The sequence below is a fragment of the Chamaea fasciata genome, unplaced genomic scaffold (genome assembly GCF_029207755.1).
Source record: "Chamaea fasciata isolate MVZ Bird 193981 ecotype frontalis unplaced genomic scaffold, bChaFas1.0.hap1 SCAF_4, whole genome shotgun sequence".
Lineage (NCBI taxonomy): Eukaryota > Metazoa > Chordata > Aves > Passeriformes > Sylviidae > Chamaea > Chamaea fasciata.
In genome coordinates, this window is record NW_027094089.1 from 64324593 (window position 1) to 64342874 (window position 18282).

Genomic DNA, 18282 nt, shown 5'->3' on the forward strand with positions numbered 1-18282 from the left:
CCCCGTTGTAGCACCGAAAGCAGTGACAGTGTTGTGTATCTGTACACATCATTAGCTCAGAGCAGAAACCATAATATCTCTGTCTGTGTAAGTGGGGGGACCATAATATTTTCATTTGTCTTGTGGTGTTGGGGTGGGGTTTTTTTATGTTGTTTTGGTTTTTTGGTGGTTTGTTGGTGGGGTTTTTTTTGTTTGTTTGTTTGTTTTGTTTTGTTAAATCTTCTAGGTACTTCTCATTGTGTGTTAGACAGTTTTCAGGAAGGCAATTTTCTTGTCTTAAGATTGGATGCTTTGGAGGTCTTAGTGGGGGTGGAAGGTCCTATTCCTGGATGTTTTGTTAAAATTGCTTCTGGAATTTGCAGAACTGTCATGGTTGCCAAACTTAAATGTTGAGCAGAAGAGTTTTCTGGCTGCCTTGGGATCTTGCTTTAAACTAACCAAATAAAAATCCCCACAGTACTGTGATGTAGGGTTAGGATTAGAGATTTTTTTTGTCCTTTAATTCTTTTATAATTTTGAAAATATTAAAATTCTGCAGTGCTGACTATCTGTGAAGGGCTATTGGTGAAAATGCTATCAGTATTTCATGAAGTCTATTCACATAATTCAGACAATCTACTTATATAATTCCTGTGTAGTTGCTTGGTAGTTTCTAGTACGATAACTTTTACTTCAAAATCATCAAACTTCAGTTGTTGAGGACTTAAAAGTGACAATTACTTCTCTTGTGTAGTAAGTTTCCAGGAGCAAATACAGAGTTTTGAGAAGGAGTACGAATTTTAGATTTTTGCTATGACCACTATATTCTGCTTAGTCACGCTGAGAGGAACATGAAAATGAGTATAAAATAATTTATTTGAACTTAATAATTTACTTCAATTGTGCAGTGAAGAAAAACTTTACTGTAAATAAAAATCAAGATTTTTACTTAATTTGTAGTTATCTGGGGCTGTGCTAGTGAGAGTCCTTTTTTACAGTTTGTTTTGCAGTCTTTTGGGCTGCCATTCCACATGCATGAAGAGTAGCTCCTGACTGACTGGAACTGAACAATATTAAATATGTGTAAACAATATTAAATATATTTTCCTTGGAGGAAAACGTAGAGAAAAAAATTCAGGAAGAAATAATATTATTTAAGAAGGTCGTATGTTAGAATATTGTAGGTTAGAAAAGGTCATGCTATCTTAGGCTATTCCTAACAAACCAACATTTTGTTTTAGTGGCTTGTCTCCACTTGAAAATGCCAAATATAGGAGTGGTTGGCACAATCTGTTGGTGATTTTGACAGTGACTGATTCAAAACAAAATTCAGGGTAGTGCTGCTCAACAGGAGAACCAGAGGTGGGATGACAAGTTAATAGCATTTTATTTAGTCTAAGAATCCTTAGTCTAAGGATCCTCCTTGGTAACTATTCCAAGTGCTCCTCATGATTTTATTGTGTTTTGAAGTGGCAAAACGTCTTTGCGAATGACCAGAGACCCTTCTGTGCAGCTTCCACGGCCTGACCAGAGCATTGAAAGAAGTCGCAGCAAGACTTACCCCAAAAGAATGCAACAGACAGGTAGGTCCTTCTCTGCCAGCCTGGGGGCAGATGTCTTCTTTTTTTGCTTCATTTTCTCATCATGAGGTGACTCAGAACTGCTGCAGTGTCCTTGAGGATTTCTCAGAATGGATTCTGTGTTTTACTTTAGGTCAGTATTTATATCTAAGCTTAGCAGGATATGAAACATCCAGCTTTCCAGATAAAATAAAAAAGTTGCTGTGGATTAAAGAGGATAAAACCCCAGGTGTGTAGGTCTAAGGTAAAGGTCGAAAGGGAAGTTTGAAAATAGACAGTGAGAACATGTTTTTTTCTCAGGGGTCCTGTCTATTGCAAACTAATTTTATACCTATATGTCTTGATCAGTATACCATTGTGGTCTGTTTGACCCAAGGTGTCACTTTTGTGCATCTTCTTCCCATTTCAAGGACAGTATCCCTTTATTTTGATATTAAGTGAAACAGAAGTTAGTGCCATGCAGTTTTAACATGCTTCAGATGTCTGAGCTGGAAATCTGTTCTGCATGCGGAAGCTGTCATGGCAAGCTGGAATCTTTTACATGTGTTAGAGGAGATAGGATTAAACTTGTATCACAGAAGTCATGCCTTAGATAACAGATGCTTCCTGAAATTTGGTAATAGAGATGTCAAGCTCCAGGTCCACATACGATTACATGGGTATTACTTAGCTTCATCTATGACAGAAGGCACACAGACTTCAGTCAAACTTGTGCATTGAGTTAAGCATGTGTGTGTGTGTGTGTGTTTGTTATTTGAGAAAAAAATGTGTCTGGGCTTTAAAATGTAAACAATATCCCTCTTTTATTGTGGTTTATATGTCACCATAGAATTTGGGAATCTGTTTTAAAAAAGAGAGCAGATATATACCTCTGGAAACCTCCAGTGTTTATCCTGAATGCAGTCTTTTGATTTAGAAACCAAACTGGTGTGCTCTGCCTTTTAGCTGTGGTGGCTATTGGAATGTAACATAATTAAAAGTATAGCCTTGGAAAATAGAGGCAGTTTACAACATTTTTTTAAATTTTATTTTATTTTATTTTATTTCATTCTGTGTAAAAAGAGAAAAATTGCTTTGCTTTCTGATTCTGGTATGTTTCATTGTGTGTGCAGCTTTAAGTGAGTTTCTGAGAGGACAAGAAGCTGTTCACCCTTTAACCTAATGACTTAAACTTTTTGTTCAGCTGGACTGTCCTGTTTTTAGGGCAGCAGTTCAAGCTGAACAGCATTTCCTACCTCATTAGCCCCTGGTTCTGCTTCAGGAAATTTGTGTAGCTATTTGTCACCTAAAACTCAGCTCTTGGTTTAAGATTATGTTTGCCTTAGCCCAGGCAGCAAAGCTCAGTCTGTGTTGCTGTAAGCCTGTGCATGTGTTGTGTTCATTTTATTTTCAGTCTCTTTGACTGGAAACGTGAGGAAAAACGGAACCCTTCCTGTAGCCTCTTCTGCACTTCTGATGTAATGTGTTAAGAATTCTCTGGGCAACAGATTTTTACTATTTTGGTGGCTTTAAACACTTTCTCCCACTTTAAAATAAAATGTCTGCTTTTTTACCATTTTACTTATGTGTAGTTGTGTTATCTCTATCATCCATCTGTTTTCTTTTTAAATTAAAGCTTAATTGATTACCCATGTGTTCCAAGTGTGCAGTCATATTCCATTGGGGTAAATGCATTAACTTAGATGACATTAATGTTAAATGAATTTTTTTTCATTTCCCACTCAAAATATGGGCTGAGGAAAGAGAGCTATGTCTTTCAAATGCCATCTTTCCCTATGAATTTGCGTATTTTTCTCCTTTTTTTTTTAAGTTTGTCTTTGCTATTCACAGTGATAAATATTGAGTACTCTTCCTCCGTTTAAATAGGCCTTCAGAAGCTGAATGAAGGCTAATGCTGCTTCTCCTCGCTGTGTCAGACATGATAGTCTATTGCATAAAATAAATCTACCTCTTTTCACCTAAAGTTATTCTTAGATATAACAAAGTCCATTTTGCACAATAAATCAAGATTATTTGGAATATTTTAAATTTGCTTAAATATACTATCCCAATGTAGATTTTATTTTGTGGACTATTCTTTTATTTTGGAAGCAAACCTGATAGTCTAGTAAGTTTTATGAGTTATGTAAAAGTTTCCCTGACTGAAATGTTTGAGAAAATTAAATAACATTTCTTCTTAAAATAAATATTCCTTTTGCATAATGACATTATGCAGATGGTCATCATTGATGGCTAGTCCTTTGTTCTCAATTTTCTGTTTGTAGTATGGTGTATTAAGGCTAAATATGATTTGTCCAGCATTTTAAACAGGATGATTTTAGTTTGCATGTATTATATCTTAAGGTATTTTCTGTCAAATACCACTTTAGTTAGGATCCAGCTGGACAAAGGCTTATAATTTGTTTTTGAATGAAAGTCAGGTTTCCATTTACTTCCCCAAATCCAACAACAGCTCACAAATAGCTCATATGAAATTACTTCCTACCACCTTCTCTGAGTTCAGCATCTTTCCTTATCTGCTTCTTTCACTTTTTGTCTTTTCTTAAGACTGCAAGGTGAAATGTATTAAAGGCTTCATTTTTGCAGCCACTGCAATTAGCGATTTTGATTTTGCTTAACCTTTTTTTAAAATCTGTTGGTACTGGTGATGGGACCAGCCACAGCAGTGATTTTGGGGCAGTTAGAACAAGAGCATGACTGCAGCATATAAAATTGGCATTGCCTCCATTAGATGAGTGTCTGTGAAGTGCTAAAACCTCTAGCCTCTGACATCTAATTAAAACCCTTTCCCTTGTTGCTTCTTTTTGCATTCATGTTCTGGTGTTAAAAATATAGTATGTGCTTTTTATATTTTTTTTTCTAACCTGAAGGTAGAGGTTAGTTATCTCTAGCAGAGCTGAGAAATAGTGTTTCTTTGTCTCATTGGTTCACTAAAGTACACAAAAGTCCTTAGAACTCCAGACACTTGGTGATCTCTGGTTAAAGAGCTGAAGCAGGTGCCAGCCAAGACAATGATAGAAAATACTATCTCTTTTTAGTAAAAATATTTGTGGTTTAACAGCGATATTGAAGGAGATGATACTGTCAACAGAGAGAAACTATTTTTTGTGTATAAAAGCCACTGACTGCTTCCCCTGACAGGATGAACACTGCAGACCTTTTGGCTTTAGCATGGCAGATTATTTTCCTGGAATACAGATTGCAGTGTTATTTTGTCACTTGTTTGATACATTTCCTATCTCAGTTGTTCTAGGGCTAGTGGAAAAATCATATAAGGGAACTTTAATGGCTATGATTTTATATTAGATTTAGATGGTGTTTTTATATTAGTGTATGGGGGGGGTTTTGCTGTATGTTTAGGGTGGTATTCAAGTTGGTGTTCATCCAGAGAAAGTTTTTTTGTTTTGTTCTGTCAAGCCTTACGAGTGAGATAAGTGTAATTTGTTTCATTTGCTTATTTTTCCCCTTTCAGCTGAGAGAGAATTACAGTTGCATTTTGCTCTGCTTGCAAATAATAAACTCAAGCTTGGAACAGCATCTCTCACTGTACTGTCCTAGGGCCAGGCTGATAATGTTCAGCTTTCACAACATAGGGTGAAAGTGTTCATTATTCTTTTGGCTGAATGCTGAACATTAAAAGCTCCTTAGGAACATCCTCTAAGGGAAAACGTTGATGTTACCAGACCTGTTGCTGTGGGTCTGAGTTTATTCAGTGGTGGAAAACACATTGCTTAGGGTTTGTTGTTATTTGGTAGCTGAGGTTTGTCCCGGCCTTTGCATGCAGGGTAGTTGTATAAACCAGTGTAAAATAAGTGTTGCCATTCTGATTTAGAAGCCAGGTGGAGACCTGGGTATGGGTATTACAATTTCAGTACTGTCTCTATTTTGATAATCCCTAAGCAATCACTTTTTACCACAGATGCCTATCACTACCCTAACTAGTAGCCATGGTAAGGAGAACTGTTGGTCTGCCCCAGTCAAAGTGTAAGACTGTGTTTGAAAGTTAGATTTTTGAGAAAATGGATTTTGGGGTGATTTTAGCTATTTCCTAATTTATATACAATGTTTGGTAAAAGAATGGATGTGACTGCTTCAGCATTTCAGTCATGGGCATGAGATGAGCAAATTCTTGAGGGTACAGACTTAGAAACTAATAAGAAAAAACAGCTGTTATCACAGAGTAGGCTGTGCTGGTGTAGACATACGGAAGTCCATTCATTTTTATAGGCTCATAGTAGCCCAGGGTGCAAAGCATGAGCTCTTACTGCATGTTTCCATTTGGTCACACTGTCTGCTGCTCTCATGATTTGGTTTAAACACAAACACTGCTTCCAGATAACGTCAGTTAAGTGGCTTTTTTATCTGATAAGAAACAGGCATACCAAGCTAACTACCTTGCCAGGCTGATACGGTTTTGGACACTTGAGTTTTTAAAAATGTAATAGTTAGCTTGAATTGAATGGACAAATCAGCATCAAGATGACTGTAAAAGGGAATTGTGTGCATTCACCTCACTGGAAAAGTTCAGTGCAGTGCATTTAGTCCTGAGGAGTACTTAATCCAGCCAAATGTAAATGACCAGGGAAAACATCCACGAATGAGACGTTCAAGATTTCTGCCTGTCTAAGGTATTTTTGAGAGGCCTATTGCCTCACCTAGTAAGAAACAGTGATATATGTCAGTTTTTGCAATGGGGGTGCAGTCAGAAAGCTCCTGATTAACCCACCATAGTCTGACACTCAGAGGTGATTGGGTGCCTGCAGAATGCTATGGATATTCCAAAAACATAGCAAACAAGCACTTCTGGAGGTGTCTATTACTTTTATATCATCTGACCATCTGGCAGTTCTTTCACTATGATATGTTTTGGAGCACAAGTTTTTTATTCCTCCATTAAGTGACGAGGACTTTCTGTTACTTAATCAAAAATTGCCTCACAGAGGAAAATGTGAAGCACTGAGATCAGTTCCTTTGTTTGAAAAAGTCATATATTTGCTGATTTCTGCAGAAGACTGGCAAATCTAACCTGTAAAAGAACCAACTGATGAGCAGACAAAATGCCTTAGAAAATCTCAAGTATTTGTGTTGAAGTAGGGTCCAAAGACTACGCCAAAAGGGTGGTATGGGAAGTTGAGGGAGATTGTGAAGAAATCCTTTCTCTGAGGCTGAGGAGAAAACTTACCATGCAAAATCTTTTCATAGCTTAAATTAAGACGTCACATTTTTGGTTTAGCCAGTCAAAAGGGCTTAGGGTTTGTACCACTATATTAACAACACTGTGATGCTGTTGCTTGTGTCCAGAGGCCATCATATTATAATGTTCAATCTGTGTAATTATCTTCAACGAACTTGTTCAGAATCCTGTCAAGAGGAGGTCTACCTCAATAATGATATTGTTTTAGTGTTCTACTTGACATCTGCTTCTATAGATGGTAACAGTTTTGTAAGAAATGTCTGAAATTGCCAATTAGGTGGAACCACAATGTGTGAACTGAAGGAAAATCACAGATTAATATTAATAGCAAAGCATGGAAACTGAAATCATAGCACCAGCGGGAATGAAACTGTATTAACCTCATATTTTTATTCTCATTGTTGACTGAGCAGGGAATTGCCTTCTGATGACAGTGGCAGAGTATCCCTTTGAGAACCACAGCTTGAGACTTCTCTGTGTAGAAGAGTAATGAATGTGCTTCATGTTAAATTTTATTGTGCCCTGGTACAACTAGAAATAAGGATAAGACACAAATGTGTGATCCTTACACACCCTTAACAAGAAGAGCACGCACCAAGTATCTTGTGTGTCCATTTTATCTCTCATGCTGCGTTGTAGGTGATTATGCTCAATAGGTGTGCAAACATTTATGCTACAGGACTCATCTGGTTTGGGCTTTTCTTTTTTTTTCCCCAGGTTCTAAGAACATGAGCCAGATTGCAACAAATGGGGAAAATGAAGGAACTACCAAAATTATTGCACCTTCTCCAGTGAAAAGGTATGTAGACCCACAGTTTTCCTTACAGCTTTTAAGAGGTCGTACAACACATTGGATAGAGGAACACATTTAGTAATCATGAGTGTCAGCTTATCCTGCCCTTGAGTTCAGGACCATCTGATCATCTGCTGACAGTGGTCAGAGAGTGTTGCCAAGTAATTAATTCTATAAAACCCTGATCTTCCAATCAGTGCAGAACAGGGATTTTAGGTAACACATGGTTTGAAAACCCATAAATCAGCACAAGTTAATGGGAAGGCGGACAGTCTCAGGTTTAAATAGAAAAAACCACAGGTAATGACCGAAAGGGTCAGGATAGTCCTGAGACGTCCTGTTAGTCTCCCCTGGGAGATGTGGGCTGGCTGTCAGAGCCCTCACGGCATGGACCTTCTGTCTCTGAACAGCACAAGCTTGGGGTGTGTGGGCAGGGAAGAGCATGGGCTCTCTCCCAGCAGTTTTGTTAATCTTGGAATGATTGCCCATTACACTGTTCAAATTGTAATAAAAATCAGGAATGTTTGTTCCTGATCTGCAGGAGTAGTGAATTACTAGGGCCCCTCTGGACTTGTGTGTTTTGCTGTGTCTAATTTATCAGCGCTGAAGTGCACATCTCTAGTTTTTAAGCATACTTGAAGAGGTAAGGCTCAGATTCAGAAAGGGGTTTATATCCCCACCCCTTATTTTAGGTGGAATTTATGTGCCTGAATCAGAAAAAGAGTGATCTGACAAAAGAATTAGTCAAAACCACAGCACTTAACTTCTGTTTAATTGCCTGGATATCTGTCTCTGCATGCTTGGCAATCTGGGCACTTGAGTTTCTTTCTTGACTGAGTAACCCTTAACTGGGCTCACCTATGCATTGAAGCTGTGAACTTCACAGACTAGGTGTCTAGACTGACTTCTGAAAAAGGATCTAAAAGATTTACTGCAAATACTTGGTGGATAGTGTTCTCTATTGCCTAACATTTAGAACAGTTGACTTCCGAAAGAAAAGCTGAGTTCAATTGCTTTCTCATTTTGAGGGAAATTGAATCCACTATTCTAGCTCTTCAGAAAATAATACTAATTGTGTGTTAGAAGAAAGTTTATGATTTTGTAACTTGGTCATGCTGAAGCCACACCATTAAGTAGAATACAATACATAGGTAGAAAAAATACATGAAAGGAAGGCACAAAGAGGATGGATCCAGGCTCCTTCCAGTGGTGCCCAGTGACAGGACCAGGCAGGCACACACTGAAACACAGGAGGTTCCCTCTGAACATGAGAAAACAATTATTCTCTGTGTAGACGACTGAGCACTGGCAAAGGTTGTCCAGAAATGTGGCGGAGTCTCTATCCTTGGAGATAATTTCACAGCTGTCTGGGAGTAGTTCTGGGCAACTGAATCTGGGTCACCCTGCTGGAGCAGGCAGCTGGACCAGATGACATCTAGAGACCCTGACAGCCTCACATTGTGTTGTTCTGTGATTTGTTAGAAGAAAGAAAGATACAAAGGTACCATTATTCCACAGCACAGAGATCATCATTTTGGGAGGCATGGGAGTTCTTTACTACAGAATTTTTGATAATGAGCTGTTAAAAAGAAATGGATAGGCAGGTTTTAGAGGAAGAACCAAAATAAGTGGCTCTCAATATGACAGCTTCAAGGTTTCTGAGTTTAGTTTCTTACCTTGACAGTTCAAAAGCAGTTCAGAGGCAGATTCTTACTCAGTCATGTTTTAGACAGTGTTAGTCACTTCCAGGAAAAAAAAAAAAAAAGGTGTTGGAAGTTGTTTTTCTATTTAGGATTTGGTTTGTTTTTCTCTGTGTTTCTGCACATGAAAAACGTCTTTTGAGTCTGTCAGGCTTCTTGTATGTGAGGCAGCACTTACAGTTTGGAGTTTTGCTCCATCCTGTGTAATTCTTGCATTAGTTGTCAGTGATGCTTGCAGAACATCTTTCAGTAGTGTTCACAAGCTGAGTTTTCATATTTAACATTTCGTTCACTGTTGATATGTATAGTTAATCACTTCTGTGTAAAGTGGTATAATCTCAAATCATAAAAAACCCCAGTGAAATCTCACATGAAATTCAGATCCTAACCCTTTCAGATACTTTGAATGAACTCAGTAGCTTTTGCAACTTGAATTCCTGGAGATGCGGTTGGTATTTGAAGGGCTGTCACACTCTAGCTTTCTGTCTGTAAAGTGTGTATCTGCTCCAAATGAATAATGACTTGGGAATTTAATGCACCTCCCATGTACTTTCTCTTTTTAAGATTTGAAAACTATATTCACAGTTTTTTAAGTTCAGCCTAGCTATTGTTCAGTAGTTCTTCCTGTGCAAATCAATTCCTTTTTGCAATGTGGGACAGAAATGTATTTATCGAAGTTACTTGCTCAGTCTGTAGTAAGCACATATTTTTTTAAGCCTAGGAATAGACTGCATGCACGTATGAGTCAATAATTAATGGGTGCAGCATTAAGAAAATTATTTACCTGGTAAGGTGTAATTTATTTTCTTTTCCTGCTGACTTACTGTAGCTTTGCATTTTGTTCACTCTGTGAGAATTAAATTTTTATCTCAGTGACCTGTAGTAACCAAAGGCTGAGGTTAAAAGTGGATTAGTGAGTTAAGGAGCCACAATTCCGTAATAAAGCTGTCTGTCACCTCCTGCTCTGGGGAAAGAACTCCTAGTTTATATCCTCCTCTCTGTAAGCAATTGTAAAGCTTTTATTTTTCCTGCTTGAGTTGTACTTTATAAATTTATGATGTATTAATGATTGTGTGGGGTTGCTGTCAGTAATACTTCTTGATTACTTTAGTGGAAATCAATGTGGCTGCCTCATTCTGTCTCAGGTGAACAGCTCGTCCATGCAGGAAAAGAGCTCTAGAGATGGTGCTGCAGGAAAAGCTCTGCCCAGCCATTGGCAAGGACAGGGGTGTGCTTCAGTGAAAAGTCATTGAAGTAGCAATTAACTGGAAGCTTTAATGGGTCAGAAGCTGTAAAACCTGACACTGTGAGAATGATAGGAATAAAAGAAGAATTTTAGCATACTGCTTCTTTCCCTCCATCCCCATAGGTATGGTGGGAGACTGGTTACCAAGGTTGATACAGCTCTCAGGCCAGGTGACTGTCCTGGTACTTTGCATTGCAGCAGTTAGTGAAGTCAGCTCTTTCACAAAAATGTCTTTCTGGCAAAAATAAAACCCAAGGCTGTACTGGGGAGGGTGTGAGAAGGATATGCTACTCTGTGAACCTATGAACCTGTAATCTCTCATGCTTTGAATAGTTTTCATCACTCCTGCCTTTGTTGCTCCCATTTTAAAGTACATACTCTACCTGGAAAAATGGTAGAGAAATATGATAAGGAGAATCTGAGGTATGTGGTGAGTCCTGTACTGGGCAAGATTAAGTAGTCTGTGGTTCTTTCATTGAGAAAAGAGATTAGACAGTTCAAAATGTGTAAAAAAAATTAAGGGGTGGAGGTTTTTGATTAGGGAGCCATCGTTCATAGCTGTTTGTTTTTCTTTATTTCTTTCTATAATCACAGAAACAGTCACGAGCAAGGGATGGAAGTTTTGAACCAAGTGGAAGTTTTGAAATAACATTAAATAATCATTTAAGTCATAACCAGATACTGGAACATACTCCAACCAGTCACTATTTATGACAAAAATTAAAAAATGTTTGAAAAGTATTTAAGTAAAGCTATGGAAGAAAGTTTCATTTAAAGCTTTGTAAAATAAAAATTAGGTAAAGCCCCCTGATTCTATAATCTCTTAACTGCAAATTATGGAAGACTATGAGATCATATTATATGTCTGCCCTACTGTTAGACTTCCTACTTAAGTATCTGGTTTTGTTTATTTGGAGACAGGATTACTTGTTTTTCTGATTCAGTGCTGCCACAAGTATGAGCTTGCAGAGATGATCCCTTCCCTTCCCTTCCCTTCCCTTCCCTTCCCTTCCCTTCCCTTCCCTTCCCTTCCCTTCCCTTCCCTTCCCTTCCCTTCCCTTCCCTTCCCTTCCCTTCCCTTCCCTTCCCTTCCCTTCCCTTCCCTTCCCTTCCCTTCCCTTCCCTTCCCTTCCCTTCCCTTCCCTTCCCTTCCCTTCCCTTCCCTTCCCTTCCCTTCCCTTCCCTTCCCTTCCCTTCCCTTCCCTTCCCTTCCCTTCCCTTCCCCTTTTTTCCTTCTTCTTTCTCCTTCCCCTTATGATTGCTCTTTTTAAGAGAGATTTTTCAATGCAGCAGCTCTTTGCCCTCTTTCACATAACAAATAACTATATGCCAGGGTGGGTCTCTCTATTGAGTATATGCCTTTAAAATGAAATTTTAAGTGATCAGCATAAAAGAAAATGTGATCTCTGTAAAATGTTTTTTTTTAAATATATATACATATGTATATATCTGTACTATTATTTAGCTTTAAAAACATGAAAAATGAAAACAGTCCAGAAATGCAAAGAAGTAAAACAAGCACTCCATGGGAGGAAAATGGCCCACAAAGGTAAGGCAAGACTTGATGTCTTAGGTATTGTGCAATGGTAAATGTCATACAACAGCAGAAGGTTGAAGGTTCTTAATGTAATATATTAATATTAATATATTAACACATATTAACACATATTAATATGTGTTGATTCATAATATATGTGTATTGCGTGTAAGCAGATAGGTTCTTTAATGGATAAATAAACAATTAAAAATTAGGAAAGTATATGTAGGAGAAGGTAGCCAGTGAATGAATATCAGCAGTGGCTTTCTACAGAGATCTGTTCATAGACCTCTGATATTTAGTACATTTGTCAAAGAACTTGGAAAAGGGGTAATAAAGTTGGGTGATGATACAAAATTGTTTAGGGTAGTGATAAATTTGTCTGTGAAGAGTGGCAGAAAGACTCCTAAAGCGTGACTGATCAGTAGATTCTGTTGAGCCAAAAAATGCAAAGAGAGGTACATGAGGACAAAAAAAATTACCTTAGATTTCTGATTAATGTGAAGTGCAGTGGAATTATGATGGATAACAAAGAAAACATCAGGTGTGTAGCATTCAGAAAAACAATTAGCAATTATTAGTAAAGCAAGAGAACAGCTTTATGCCATTATATAAATTGGTGGATCACATATGTACTTAGTGAATTTTGGAAGCAGTTCTGATGTCCTTGTCTCAGGAAAAGCAATAGACTTTGAGAGGGGTAGCAAAGGTGATGAAAAATGTGAAAAGCTCTGCAGTAAATCTGCACAAGGAGCAAGGGCAGAGGCAGACAGGAATCTTTCTTCAGAGTGTAAAAGAGGAAATTTCAGGGGATGACATCTAGGAAATCACAAGTCATACTGAGAAAAGAGAAATTGATCAGGACTCTATTTTTCCACCCAAAGAAGTCAGGATCTTCAGGTGAAGCTATTGAAGGTGGTTCAAAAGTGTTGATAAAGGCAGTCAGCAGGGACTCACCATGAGTTGGAGACTGTGGTCCTCCTTTGCAAGGAGGTGAATTCCTGGGGGAAGCTGGGTGAGTCATGGGACAAAAATCCTGAAGTGCTTCTGAAGACAGAGGTGCTGCAACTGGCTCAGTAAGTCCCCTGGACTAGGAATGGTGTGGGACTCAGGGAGCACTGGGAAGCTGTCTTCAGAGTTTTGCTTCCTGTAGTTGGTTATTTACGGCTGCTTTTGGAAACAGGCTACTGAACCAGACAACATGTAAAGTGTAATCCAGAATGGTCCTGCTATTCTGTGGCAATTCAGATCGATACCTGATGTGTCATTTGGGGCACCCTGATGATTTACCCCTTGTACTCCTGTAAACAGCAGTAGTTTTGAGAGTAAGAACAAAGCAGCAAGCAAATATTCTCTTGCTAGGACAGACCTGTTCTTTGATTATTTTTAAAAAAGAGGTGTCATCTTGTCACTTTATGTCTCCAGTGTTTCAGTTGCTCTCAGGACTGCAGGAGGTTTGATCTTGCAGGAGCCAAACAATGGTAGAATTGAGTTTTTGCAAATCTATTAATTCTAAAGCACTATGCAGGTTTAGACACGTAAGTAGGCTGGATGTTGCACAGAGGCTTTCACAGCTCTTAAAAATAATTCTCATTGAGATGAACTGTGGGAACTTTTCACCTGTGCAGAGCAGTGCTGTAATCAGCTGTCTGCAGAAGCAGATGAAGAAGAACATATTCAATTTGAAGGCCAGAGGCTTTCAGGAAAGCAGAAAGAAAGCTGGAGTTTGGAACACCTTCACACCATTGGCAGAGGTTTGCGTGGATGAACAGAAGAGAAATGCAGATGGAATTGTTTCATGTTCCTAAGCATCAGCTCTGTGATGAAGAAGTATGTCATGACAGAACATGGGAAGTTTTCATAGCTACATCCATGGAAAACACGAAGAATACCTAGCTCTGGGTTGGATACGCCATAATAAAGCACAGAAATTTATTAGGGTAAAAGAATATGAATAAACTAAAATCTGTATTTTGTAAGCTTGGAGTTGTTGACTTGGCAATGCTAAGAGGTCTCTCCTACATTTCAAGGTTTAGTGTGAAAAATTTATTGCTAAAGCAGTACTACGTGCATTTACATAGAACACCCACTAACACCCAGAAAAACATGTATAGCTGAAGACTCACCTGAGTGTGTGTGTGTGTGCATGCATGAATCTTTTCATTTTTGTAAGCTGAATTTCAGTTACCTGGCCTAACTGCCCTGGAAATTTTAAAGCTGACTCTTTGCTCTTCCTTTTTTAACCTTAGTGGACTCTATAATTCTGCCAATGACCGCAATAAATCACCAAAGTTTCCTTACTCTTGCCGAAGGAACCCATCCGGTGGCAGTGAGAATGAGTCTGGGCAGCTAGTTCGGAGGAGGTAAGAGCCCCAGGATTAATTACTGTCAGCTTCTTTGTGGAGAATCTTGAGATCCTGCATGTTCAGTGTTCAGTTCGTGGAGGCACAGCTGGGTCCTGGGAAAGGGGGTATTCCAGGGGCCAGTTGTTAGTCAAAAAAACCACCTGAGCAAGAATGCCACAGCTTTTTTTGAAAAGGAAGCTTTGTTCAGGCTGTTTGCTTGTGTGCTGTTGTAAGAAAATGATGTTAATAATGTGAAAACTTTTATTATTGGCATGTGCAAGACTGCTTTACTTACTGGAGCTTTTTTTGTCTGGTGAATGAAAGCACTTATGGATTTGCTTGCTTGACAGTGAACTTCCAAAGCTGTGTTATAAGTACATTTCTTCACTTTAACTGCCCCAAGGATTACACAAATGAGCCACAAAGCTGTCTTCAACAGTCCCATAGGTGAACCACTTTGCATTAGAGAGGATGCCAGCAAAAATAGAACTGTGTGACACTTTGAATTGGTACAAACTGAATTGGATGACTTGGAGGAATAAAACTGAATAGGTGGAGATTCTGTGCTGTCAGTCCTTGAGCATGTCCAAAAAGCAAATTACAGGGACAGTTCTGGAGGAATAGAGTATTGAGACTGTGTTAGCTGGGATGATTTGTCCTGCTGAGAAGCTGCTTTCATCGCTGGGGCACCTTGCCTGGTGCTCTGATCTGTTAAACAAACACAGATACGGTGCCATATTCATTGCAGTCTTCCAGGACTGCCTTAGGAGCCAGCACATGAGAGTTATATCTCTTTCTTACAGCTCTGAAATGAGTCCCTATTTGGCCTTCAAAGCCAGAGCTTGCAAAGGGGTCTCTGACAATGCAGATATATTGATGAGGAAATCTAATCTGTTGTGGAGCTTTTATCCTTGTCAGGTTTCTGAACTTTTTCAGACCTTTTATCTGCCATTAGCTGTCTGGGACAGAAGAGAAGAAATTCACCCATAGTACATGCTTAATGACCTCAAATAAATCAGTATAACTCTTGGGCAATGGAATAATGTTTATTTGCTCTGTTGGATAGAATCCTTGTAGGTATTAACAGCAGTGTGTTTCCTGAATGGGTTTTTCACGTTATACCCTCAGCTAAGCCCCAGGCAGCCCCTCACTCTCCCACCAGCAGGATCAGGGAGAGATCAGAAGGAAGTAGAAACCTTGTCAATTGAAAAACAGTTTAATAGGGAAAGCAAAAGCCAAGCACCAAAGCAAAGTAACACAAGGAATGAATTCACTGCTTCCCGTGGGTGGGCAGGTGTTCAGCCATTTCTAGCAGAGCAGGGCCCCAGCACACTAATGGTGACTTGGGAGGACAAACACCATCGGTCCAAACATCCCTTTCTTCCTCTTCTCCCCACTTTATACACTGAACCTGATGTCACAACGTCTGGAATATCCCTTTGGTCAGTTTGGGTCACCAGTCCTCCCTGTGTCCCCTCCCAGCATCTCATGTACCCCCAGTCTCCTCCAAAATGTGGCCTTGGCTCTGTGCAATCCCTGAACAGCAATAACAAAAGTGTGTCTATATTATCAACCCTATGTTCACCACAACCCTAAAACACATCCCCATCCCTGCCACTGTGAAGAAAACTAACTCTACTGCAGACAAAACCAGTACAGGTTTTCTGATACATTGCTATCTTAGTTGTCAGAAGGACCCATTTGGATTTGTAAAAACAAAGGAGTAGAGATGTGCAAGGCAAAACTCTCTCATATCAAGAAAAGAAAAGTGATTGTGCACTGTGCAGCAGCAAATTGTTTTTATCATCTGGGCTGATCTAGTCAGTGGATAGACAGTCATGCCAACAGCAATTTTTCTCTTGGGCTACCACATAAACAAAATGTTTTAAAAAGTCTTATCTCACATGTGAGACTGTGAAGACCAACAATAGTAGATAGATTTTAACTTAATTATGCCTTCCTGAGTCTTGGTTTTGTTCTTGCACTTTCCTTTTCCAACTGTTAATAACAATAGCTGTGTGGTTTATGCACTCTTTACTGGGGTTAAGAGGAAACCACCAGGCTCTGCTGTGTTGGAAACAGTAGTAAACTCTAAAGGCCAGCACACCTAATTTTGCAAGTCAGGGGTTTGCAATGAGAGCTTGAATGGAATCATGACTTCAAAACTTACTGTGAAGGTGTCCTGAAAGGTTTAAAACAAACATATGCACTATTTTCTGTGCCTGACATTATACTGGAAAAAAAATTCCATCCAAAATCTAAAACACTGTGGGGTTTTTTAATGGGTAATTCTATGTATTCGTATTTAATAACTCTATGAAATTTCATTAAAATTTCCTTAATGTCACAGGAAAAATCAAAACAGTGGTGAAGATTCAGATTTAAAGCAAAGGAGAAGGTAAATATATGATCTGTAGCAGCTATGAAATGATACTGGCCATATTTTGGTTCACTGCATCTCCTCCTTTCCTTCCTCCTCCCTCATCCTCCTAAATGCATAAAAGGTTTGTTGTGTTATGACCTTTTAATTTTTTATTTCTTATCTTTTGCTGAAATGCTCTGTGGCACAGCCTCATCACAGCAGCGTCTTGGAGCACATTGTTACTACCCCATGTTAGAAGCAGCTTGTGAAATTTCCTAAGGCCTTATCTGCAGCTTGAAAGTCAGTTCCATAAGTTTTAGCTTTTGAATTTTGAATCGGCAGATCTGTGTTTACTTCTCCAGCCTCCCTACCCACTTTTAATTAATCTGTTTTGCCAGCAAGTGTGCTATCATCTGAGATGAACTGTCCTCCCAGAGGTAAGGGCAAAGGCATATGAAACTCCTCATGGTCCTCTTGCTGTCTTGCACATTTTTTGCTGAATTTTCTTAAGCTTCTCCTCCCTGCCCCCATCTCCCATTTCAGACTTCTCTAGTTGTCACATTTCAAGAAAAAGGCAGGTGTGAATTTGGGTGTGCCCTTCAAGAACTTCAGCTTTCCACAGATTTTTGCCACATCTGCTCATTATGACTCGCTTTAATGCTTCTCCTTGCTCTTGTCCTCCTGCTTGCACTGCTGGAATAAGAAGACAGTGGAGTGCATTTCAATGTCAGAAGCTCCTGGAACTTGGGAAGGAGAGGAGGCACTCCCAGGATCTAAATCACTGCTGCAGCAGGAAAGGAGCTCTGGCAGAGATACAAACATCTCAGGACAATCGCAGGAAGCCAGAGAAAGTGGTCACATACTTTGTACTTACTATGAAGTAACAGAATATTTTTTGGAAGGATGCTAGCATTACAAGCTGCCAGTGATAGTCCTGTGATAGATGCATAGCATATAAAATGGAGAAGATTTAGTTAAGCATCTCAGATGGAAAGCCTCAGTGCTCGGAAAGGAACTCTTCCCACAGGTTTGTTATTGTGCATTGCAAAAGACCTTCTCCACTTCCTCATGATTTGGCTACTCTCCTCTCATTTTAATCAGAAAAAGACTGCCAGAATGTGAGCTTTCCTCAGCCCAACAAGCCTTCTCCTAGGCAGTGTTTGTTGTGTCTCTTGTAAAACTGTGACTTCTTTCCTGCTCCTTATGCCAGAGTATATAGGTATTCCACCTGCAAAATATCAAATATATTGTATGATGAGGAAAATAAGAGAATAAAGGACAAAAAGTACCTTAAAATTGTCAGAGATCAGGATGATCTCATGTTCTTGCACCTGATTTAGGAAATAATCTTTTTTTCCACCTATATTTGGTATTTTATTCAGTGTAGTAAAAGATGATATTTAATATTCAGTGAAAGATAATATTCTGACAACAAGCATGAACATCTGCCACTCAGCTGAGGAGCCCTTCTGTGTCCCCACAACTGCTTTCCTGACAGGGAACACAAGATAATTCGATATGCAATGTCCAAAAGGTGGATCAGAGT

The 18282-nt window shown here is 39.1% G+C and overlaps 1 protein-coding gene across 5 annotated transcripts in view; it reads left to right on the forward strand.

Moving 5' to 3' along the window:
- Positions 1–18282, forward strand: part of EPB41L4A (erythrocyte membrane protein band 4.1 like 4A) — a 139366-nt gene that overhangs the window by 100534 nt on the left and 20550 nt on the right. For 4 of the 5 annotated variants that reach the window (XR_010720528.1, XR_010720529.1, XM_066181823.1 and 1 more), the window contains 5 exons: positions 1450–1562; positions 7471–7552; positions 11958–12041; positions 14279–14392; positions 16725–16772. Coding sequence is in view for 3 of the 5 variants with exons in the window: in XM_066181823.1 (XP_066037920.1) it covers positions 1450–1562; positions 7471–7552; positions 11958–12041; positions 14279–14392; positions 16725–16772 (441 nt within the window). In the remaining 2 variants the exon portion in view is untranslated. The remainder of the gene's footprint in view (positions 1–1449; positions 1563–7470; positions 7553–11957; positions 12042–14278; positions 14393–16724; positions 16773–18282) is intronic. The other variant, XM_066181822.1, reaches the window with a different exon arrangement.